The 9,580-nt window shown below is 45.9% G+C and overlaps 1 protein-coding gene across 2 annotated transcripts; it reads left to right on the top strand.

Annotated features, from left to right (window-relative positions):
- Window positions 1-6: 6 nt before the first annotated feature.
- PRELID3B (PRELI domain containing 3B) lies at window positions 7-8,845 on the top strand. Of its 2 annotated transcripts, XM_015597267.1 has the most exons (7): window positions 7-95; window positions 3,793-3,961; window positions 4,914-5,003; window positions 5,444-5,514; window positions 5,647-5,749; window positions 7,080-7,230; window positions 8,300-8,845. In XM_015597267.1, exons 1-6 carry the CDS (start codon window positions 64-66, stop codon window positions 7,197-7,199), a joined length of 585 nt encoding a protein of 194 aa, XP_015452753.1. In that variant the 5' UTR covers window positions 7-63; the 3' UTR covers window positions 7,200-7,230; window positions 8,300-8,845. The 2 variants fall into 2 exon arrangements, with proteins under 2 accessions (XP_015452753.1, XP_006922014.1); XM_006921952.2 differs by having other exon boundaries at window positions 7,080-8,845.
- Window positions 8,846-9,580: the final 735 nt, after the last annotated feature.

Genomic DNA, 9,580 nt, shown 5'->3' with positions numbered 1-9,580 from the left:
GCGGAGGCAAGTGTGGCCTCTTCCTCGTTTCGCCGCCGGGACACCGCGCAGGCCGCCGGCACCATGAAGATCTGGACCTCGGAACACGTCTTTGAGTAAGTTTGGGGCGTGGGGCGGTGCGGCGGAGGGGCACCGGGAAACTGCGGGGTGGGGGGGCAGGCCGGGCCTGGAGTTGCAGCGAGGTCGAGGCGTCCCTCAGGAGGCTTCCAGGTGTCGGGCCTAGTGGGAGGAGCCGGGCCTGACCCCGGGGGGATCTGTGGGGGGCGCCCGAGCCGCCCTGCGCCCCAGGAAAGGGTCCCCAGCGGAGAAGGCTGCGACTTCCAGGCCCAGTCACAGCTCGGGAGGGCTGGGGTGGGAGAGCAGAGCCGGGACACCTGCTGCCTGCCCCCCGGGGTGGTGGGAGCGTCGCTGAGCTCGAGGTGCTTGACAGCGCTAGGCGTGGAGGGGCCCCGAGCATACACATCCGGCCTTCCGAAACCCGTGGGACAGGGACCCGAAGATCCCAAGAGGAAGGCGTGGGCCTTCTCGAGAGTCTCATCGCCCCACTACCGTTTGGGTGGAGTTCCTTAACTCGGAATGTGAATTTGATGAGCTCAGGCCACCAGGAGACGTAACTTTATGGCAGCTCCTTGACGTGAGAAACAGCCTTGGAATTAGAGTCCAAGGTTCACTAAGACGCCAGCAAGCCGTGTGACCTTGGGTTACCCATTTTCATTGGAGACATGGAAGGTTATGATATCATCAGGGCTGCCAGTGTAAGGTGTTTTTGAGGCCACCTTCAGTAGTATCTCTCGGTTATCGAGAAATTTTTGGTAACAAAGAGGCCTTAAACCAGTTGGATGTTGGGAATTAAACTCCTTTCTGGTTGCCTGATTCCATACACAGAAGAACCACACATAGAGGTAACTGAATCATTTTTGCCTTAAATAGTTAATCAGTTGTCCTAGCACTGTTTATTGACTAATGCGTCTTTTTCTCAATGATTTGAGATGCCACCTTTGTCCTAAACACTTGCGGTTTGTATACGAACCTATTTCTGAGTTGTCCAGTCTGTTCCGCTGATGTCGCTACTGGAGCCACACTGTTTCAACTTTCATAGCTTTGTAGGATGCTTTAGTTTCACCGTTTGATTTTTTAAACAGTGTTTCCGAGGGCAATTTTAAAAGAAGCTGTAAACTTTTTAAAGACTCAGTGAAGCACACACATCCACGAGTCCACTGGATCCTGGACTATGGAATGTTAGATCCTGGAGTATAGAATGTCAGAATCAGAGGGAAGATGTCTTTTCTTCCTAGTCTATCGTCGTTCTTGGGGAGAAGACCCTAAATTTTGTAGTCTTTCCGATGTTCTTTAACCTGGGCACATACTTCTCTGCTCCATTTCAGCTCCTGAGATCAGGAATGGCTTGTACCTTGCAGTCCTCTCGTGGGTCTGAATGCCTCGGCAGTTCTTGGCACCACGTCTCCTTAGAACTTTCTTCCTGTCTTCCCTAACACTCTGTTCCCTGGCTTGTCCCCTGCCCCCATCGCTTCCGCCCTTGTTTCGTGAGCATTTCTCTCTGTTCTTCCCCTTAAGCATAAGCGTCCAGTGAGGCTGTTGTTGGCCTTCTTGTCTTGCATTTCATCCGTGATTCTTAATCTTTTTTTTCTCGTTCTGTCACAGACCTCCCTGAGATTTGATGAAGGCTCCAGGGCCTTCCCCCCAGGGGATAGACATGTTCACACACATGCTGCACATGTCCTGGGGGAAGCCCTGGTCCTGACTGTCCCCCAGGGAATCGGGGCGTTTCCTTCAAGGCCCTAGCTAACATGTACACATTTATGCCACCCACATCTGCGCCTGGGGCTCCAGCCTCTTGAACTTGCAATCCTGACCGTCAGGTCTTACCAGGTGTCTCTACTCACTTGTCCCACAGGCTCTTCAAACTCAGCACACCTGAAATTGAAGTCATTCTCTCCCCTCACAAATCTTAGACCATTTCCCTACGCACGCATCCTAAGGGTGTCGTGTCTGACGCCAGCCTCTCAGCCATCCCCCTGCGTCCTACCCGTCTTTGCCCTTCCAACACTTCCTGCCAAGGCCTGACACATTGCGGGCATCCAGCTGAAGTCATTCAGTGATTCCTTCCACAAACGTGGACGCCCACTGTGTTCCAGGCACTGTTCTTTGGTTACATTTTGGTAAAGAAACCAAGACGTCGTTGCTGCTTCGGTGGAGTTAACTGTCTCCACCTCGCTTTGTAGGGGAAATCGGACAGTCTGGCAGGCCACCACCAGGTTCGCCAGACTGCCCTTTGGTGCTGTCCTTGAATGTCTTCCAGTGTGATGTCTTGTCACGTAGTTACCTTGAAACCGTTAAAATTAATTGCTGGAAGACTGTTAATCGTAATAGGCAGCCTTTGTAACGTTTGAGCCAGTTACGTTTCGTAAAGCAGTCTTAGTTCAAGCTAAGCGAAGTCAACGTTGGTGTTTTCAGGTCGACTCAGGAGGGAAGGACTAAATTGCAAAGAATGCTAAGCACCTGGAAGCTGTGCAGTTACTAAGTTTTTTAGGCGATGAGGGGAAGAAGAACACAAGGAAGCCAGCTAGCCATGGCGTGCGACTAGATGGAGCAGGGAAAGGGTTCGTCCGGTTTCATTCTAGATAGTCGCCTTGGTAACAATCAGTGCTCGGCCTGTATCACTTCTAGATACACAGATGTGGGGACCTCCCAGGTTTATAAAGTACCTCAACTTCTATACCTGCTCTGATTGCCGAAGAAGACCTGAGATTAAAAACAGAATGAGGTGCATTTATATAATATTATAGCAGAAATGAAAACGTTAAAAGTAATGTTGCTGGTCGTCCACAGTCCTGGGAAGTGAATGGTGTTGAGATTTTCCTTGTTGGCAAGTAGTCATGCTCAGTTCTCTAAAAAGTTAGGTCACCTTTTGTGCTGCATAGTTCAGAAGGGCCCTTTTGAAAAGATGTCTTTTGTATGAGCATCTCATTCACACAAGTCGTGAACTAATGTGCATCCCATTTGAGTCACCCAGGCACGTGTACTTCAGGAAGATGAAGGTCCTGCAAGTCCCATGATACTGTTACCATTTCGATCCTAGAGGATAAGCAAGTGCTTATTGTATTAGGAGAGAATATTAGAAAATAACATACTAGATAGGAGCATCTTAAAAATGTTATCGTATCGAGTGACCTTTTCAGAACAAAGCAGAATCCCTCCTCTGAGGAGGGCAATGGGAAAAGATTGACTGGCGAGGCCGCTTATTACCTTAATGTGAGGAAACACACGTGCGGTATTATGGTCTTTAGCTCAGCGACGCGGTGCGTCTTCGCAGCCCCTGTAAGGTTTTCCAGTGCGCGTAGTTTTTTTGTTACTTCTTTATAGCTTCATGGAATCGGGTCAGACAAAAGAATAAATGGTGTAATAACAATTTTTGCTGCTTGTTTCTGTAGAACAATTTTTAAATAACATTTGTATGAATTTGGTTCTCAGAAACAAAATGTGATGAAAGTGGACACGGGTAAGTAGGAAAGACTGCTGAGGAAACTTCTGTGAGGCTCTGTGGGCATTACTGGCACCATGCAGCCTGTGCACTGGGAAAATACCGAGGCCTACCTGTGTTTACAGTAATGACGAAGCCCCCAGATTCTTCTTTCAGTCAGTGTTTCGGAAAATCATTTTCCCCAGGCAAATTAATTAAAGTTACATTTATAAAGAATAATTTGACAGGTTACAAAACTGACTTAATTGACGTGCATATTTTTAAGTGTCTGGTTTGGGTTTATTTGGCAGCCACCCATGGGAAACCGTTACGACCGCTGCAATGCAGAAGTACCCAAACCCAATGAACCCAAGCGTGGTTGGAGTTGACGTACTGGACAGACACATAGATCCTTCTGGAAAGTTGCACAGCCATAGACTTCTCAGCACCGAGTGGGGACTGCCTTCCATTGTCAAGTCTGTAAGTGTGTCTCTCCCGGGGGAATGTGACTGCTGAAGGAAAGTTTTCTAAGCCACATTATAATTTCAAATAGGTGGTGGGAGCCAATTCCGAATGTCATTTTTGCATCCGTTCAAATTGTATTATAATAAACTCGAGCTATGAGTGTATAATGAATTGGAAATATTATTACAGTCTTCATGAAGGCACCTGATAAAACCTTCTGAAGGGAGCCAGCGAACGCTCTGAAATCGAAAGGAGTTGTTTCCTACTTCGGCTGTGGCCAGTAGTGAGATTCCGAGGGAACGGCCCGGTGGCCGTGGTCAGTGGTGGCTCGTGCACCGCGCGAGCAGCTACCCGTGCACTTGGCTCTGGCTGCGTTCGTTCCCAGCTCTGACTCATCTCCCCATTCATTGAAAAGCCAGGTCTGTTCAGGAACGTGCCGGTTGCCTCTGTACAAACACTGCAGTAGGCAGCGAGGACACAGAAGTGAGCAGGATCAGGGCATGGGCTTGGGGGCCCGGCACGGGCCGTGATGCTTGCCGTGCTGTCCTCCATGAGACGGCTGCTGCTCTGTCTGGAGAGTGAAGCCACGGGCCCCTACCCGTGGGCTGCGCCAGGAAAATGCGGACAGAGACTTGCGCTCTCCTTGTTCCCGATGCCACGTTTCCCCAGAGACCCTGCTTTCTGTGTCTCAGGCCCGCTGCTCCGTGGCACACTGGCCGTTCAGTGCCGCCTTGTGTCGCACACGTTCTCAGCGGGCCGGGGTGCTGTCTGGGTCTGGGAGGTCCTGGTGTGTGACATCCCCCCTGCAACTCACGGGGCCCCCTTCCCGACCTTCGTCTGATGCCTCTTGCTCTTTGTGAAGCAGATTTTTGGTTCAAGACATGAACACTTTTTACTTTCAAATAAAATATTGATACACTGGTTAAGGAACCCTCCTCTGATTACTAATTCTCGATGTCTTTCTTAGCTTATCGGTGCAGCAAGAACCAAAACATATGTGCAAGAACATTCTGTAGTTGACCCTGTAGAGAAAACGATGGAGCTTAAATCCACTAACGTAAGTTTTAGCTCTTTGTTTTTATTTTAAACGGTTCGGCTTAAGTCTTTGCCTCTCGTAGTCGACACAGGGGACCGCTCCTCATGGCGCTGCGGGGAGCCGGCGCTGACAAGCAGTGCTGTCTGGGCCTGTGGTTCGCAGCATCGCCTCACGGCTCTGGCGAGCTGCTTGGCATCTCCAGGGTGCTGCTCTGAACGAAATGACTTTGGGATTCTGTGAAGGTCGTTACTGTTGTAATGCTTTTGTCAAAGTTGTTTTTTAATAAAAAGTAAGCAGTGAATAGTGAAATTGAGTTTTATTTACACGGTAATATCAAAGTGGTTTATTTGTTGTTATTTTGTATATTTAGCTAGCAAGACTTTGATTTATGAATTAGTTTGGAAATGCTTTTAACCTTGGGTTTCCACAATGATTTGATATACTTTTTTTTAATTCTATAGATATCCTTTACAAATATGGTTTCAGTAGATGAGAGACTTATATACAAACCACATCCTCAGGATCCAGAAAGGTGAGTAAAAAATGTGTTAACAAACTTATTTTACAGGGTGTCTTAGTTTTTTGTTTTTTTTTTTTTTATCAAATATTTCTCTAGACTGAAAGTGAGATCATTCCGAAACTGTGTGAATTTGTTTTGTTCCAGAACTGTTTTGACTCAAGAAGCCATAATCACCGTGAAAGGGGTCAGTCTCAGTAGTTATCTCGAAGGACTGATGGCAAGTACAATATCTTCAAATGCTAATAAAGTAAGTAAAGCTGCTCTCTGATGGCCGTTTTTCCTGGGTTTCGTTTCTGAAAGAGCTTAGTACTGAATGTGTGTGTGTCCCCAAGCCACTCTCAGCCACAGTGCAGTGAGAGTCCACATAGGCTGTTACTCGCACAGGCTCTGGGGCCCAGCACGCCTGGCTCTACATCCAAGCTCTAACCCTTAACCAGCCTTTCAGCCTTGGGCAGTTAACTTTCTGCGCCTCAGTTTGCCCTCTGTGAAGTGGAGGTTAACGACCCACCTTACAGGCTTAGGCATGGAGAGTGAGGAAGATAACATAGGAAAGTGTGTGGCCCAGGGCCTGGCCCCTGGGAAGTGCTCAGTCGTCGGTGGCCAAGTGTGGTTGTTAAAAGCACTATTCGCAACCTTTTCCATCGGCATGCCCGGCACCGCCAGATCGGTTTTAGACAGACAGCCAGGTAGACGGACAGACGTGTCTGTACTTTACACATAAAAAGAGTCAGGTTTCTCGTATCACCACCCCCAACTGACTTTTGCCCCATTGAGAATACGTGATTTAAACGAAGGAAGTTTAGAGAAAGAGGCGCTTAGTGCTGTTTCCTGACACATTTGATGTACTCATTCAGCGGTCAGAAGATATTCACAGATGCTTTCTCTGTGCCAGGCAAAGTGCTAGGCTAGACGGGATGCCACGGGGAACAAAACAGATGCGGCCCTTGCCCTCGGGGAACTAACAGGAAGGTGACGTTGATCACACAACATGCCATTAGGAAAGGAAAAGTACAGAAAGATGAGAGTGTTTAATGAGCGTTGAGTAAGTGGTGTTTCTGCTGAGTGCTGAGTGAGGGGCGTGCAGGAGGCTTCCGTGCAGAGGAGCTGCACGAGACAGAGGAAGCACGCAACACTTTTTATTTTCCTCAAGAACCTACATAGAGTGCAAGGAGAGAATGGCTTAAGAAGTAGTCAGGGACCAGACGTACCAGGGCCGAGTACAGGCTTTTGGTTTAAAATAAGGGACATAAAAAGAAGAAACGGGTTTGACCTTATCCCCCAAAAGGGGACCACTCTGATCATGAAGTAAGCAAAAACATCACTGTCATTAAAGTGTAGATTCTTTTGAGAACATCTTTCGCATATAAAATAAAAATCAGCTTATAGATCAAGCCAGTTGCTCAAGGCATTTGATATTTGGTAAATAACATCAAGAAGAAAAAGCAAGAACAAAAACAATCCATCCTGCTGAGGTTGGTTATCCTTATAATGCTCCTTGTTACTTCCTGGTGTGCCGTTTATTTGATGCATGCCTTTGCTCTCACTCGGTAACAGTAAACGCATTGGCTTTTTTTAAGGGCCGAGAAGCAATGGAGTGGGTCATACATAAATTAAACGCTGAAATTGAAGAATTGACAGCTTCGGCAAGAGGGAGCATAAGGACACCGATGGCAGCGGCAGCACTTGTGGAGAAATGATGGAAAGTGGCGTGCAACACCCAGTACCCAGGTCTCTACCAGCGGGCAGTATATTTATTTGTTATTTAAAAAAATACAACTATATTTTAGGTAGAATTTTTTTTAATAAGCTGAAGAAAGGCTGTGTGACTTTTGATCAAAACAAAGAGGGAGGTACAGGGCTTCTAAATAAAAGGGATCATCCAAAATAATTGGTGGTGTTTGAGATGACTGATTTTGAGGGTTCTATTATTTGTGAACAATTAACAGTTTTTGCAAAGTACTTGGAAATCGGTGTTAGCGTGTTAAGTCTCTTTAAGGTAGAATTTTAAAGCTTTGCGTGCATTGGAACTCTACCTGGCTTTGGACCAACTCCAGAACAAAGCAGAGCCACCTCTTAAACATACACGATTGCCCTGCTGCAGCAAACTTCAAGAGGGAACTCACTTTAAAAGGAGAATTTGTATAGTTTTGAAAGAGGTTAATTTGTATAAAATAACTTGCTCCGCTGTAAACCACCATTAAAACTCACAGTGTTTTAATTTGGCACCTAAATGACGTTTTCGGAATGAAAATTATCACTAATATATAACACCAACAAAAACTATGATTTTATTGTATTGAGAGCGCTCTCGATTTGCCACAGTTTTGCAACTTCGTGAAGGTATTCCCTTCCTTGCGTTTGTACTTTATGACTTAGTATGCTGTGTCGTGGGCTGGTTAACTGAAAAAATAAAGTCATTACCAGAATTCTGCAGCACTCTAAACTTAAACAGAAGAACAGCTGTTCACATCTTTTAGCATTTCACATTTGCCTAACTTATAAATTGCCATGTGTCAAAATCATGGTTCTGTAATTGCTAAAGCATGATATGTCAGGTTATTTGAATATAATTACTTTTTGAAGTAATTGTGACCACAAAACATCTTTTTTACATGAGGAGCTGTACATCATTTGAAATTACTCAAATGATGCCTTGATCTGAAGCATAAATCCCAGGTACTTAATGTTTTTAATAATAACGTGCCACGTGGGGGTGGGGGCGTGAGGGAGAAGAAGAGTAATAGGGAAGAAAAAAGCATTGACCCCTGAACTAACCACTACCTGAATTGCTTTGCAGCTTTTCTCCATGGAAATCCTCCTTGGGGGTGCCAAAGGGCAGCTGCACTCCGAAAAACAATGGCAGTAAATGCGTTTTGTTTCATGTTCTGTGGCAGTCGGTTATCAACCAGTAAATAATATTTTGATACTTGTTGCATATAGAGTATTTTTGTTAAGAGGTGATTAGCTCTTGCCTTTATTTTACAATACTTTATGTGATAAACTTCTAATCAGATTTCCTATGAAGGAAACCAGATGATACATGTATATAAACCACAGAAACAGTATAACAAATGATTCGAAAATTGTTTTTCAACTTAAAATACTGTTTAGCTTAAGACTTCTTAGGGCATTTGTAAAAGCAAGTTAAAACTCAATGAGGTTTTTGATTATTTTTTTGTAACCATAGTTTCTACTACAATTGAAATAACATTTCAGCTAAACAAAACATTGCTAGATATTGATACTTAATAAAAAGTTGCCTTATATAATTTCTGTAAAGTATACTTGCTCTGAAAGAGGTGTAATGAATGCCCTAATGATAAAGATTTCTAAACAAAGTTTATCCCGTTTGATTTTGTTTTTTACTCTGATCTAATAATATAAAACACTCCCAATTTTATTCCAATGTAATTAACTTGTTTTAAGTAGTTGGTAGTTCCTGGCTTTTACCTGGTACAGTAGCAGTGCCCAGTGAGCAAACGCAGTGACAGCACTCAGCTGGAAGGTCGCTCACATAGACCCTTGGACTATGGAGCGTCTTGTCCTAAATATTAAAAGTGGAAATTATACGAATTAAGAACCTTTCTTGTTAATAAAAACTCCCTTTTAACCATAATGTTTTTGATTACAACTTCTTTAAATGTGAAGAAAAAAGTAGATTTTCCTCATTAAGTATTCACTTAATCGCCACAGGCTGTAAACTGTAAGCTGGCTCTGCGGTGCAAGGACGCGCCTCTGAACCGGACGCAGGGACGAGCGTGTGGGTGTCACTGTGGGTCCCCCGCGCCTCCAGCCCTTGTTCCCACCTTTTTTTATTCCCACACGCCATCCTGCCCTTTGCCCCCGTCCTGGCACATCACGGGTTGCCCTGAAACCCCGGGAAATGTCGGGGTAGTCGCACGTTAGGCCGGGTTCACTTTTTCAGGAAGTCGGGAGCGGAGACCTCAGGTTCTTTGAATGTCGGTGCCCCCGGTGCCCCCGGCACCCCCGACGCCGGCCTCAGACGTGGCTCCGCGTCTCGCGCCCCCGAAGCCACGCGGTCCCGCGTTCCCTCCAGCTCCCCTCCGGCCCGGCCGCC

Source organism: Pteropus alecto, unplaced genomic scaffold, assembly GCF_000325575.1.
Source record: "Pteropus alecto unplaced genomic scaffold, ASM32557v1 scaffold45, whole genome shotgun sequence".
NCBI lineage: Eukaryota > Metazoa > Chordata > Mammalia > Chiroptera > Pteropodidae > Pteropus > Pteropus alecto.
This window is presented reverse-complemented; position numbering and strand designations above follow the sequence as displayed.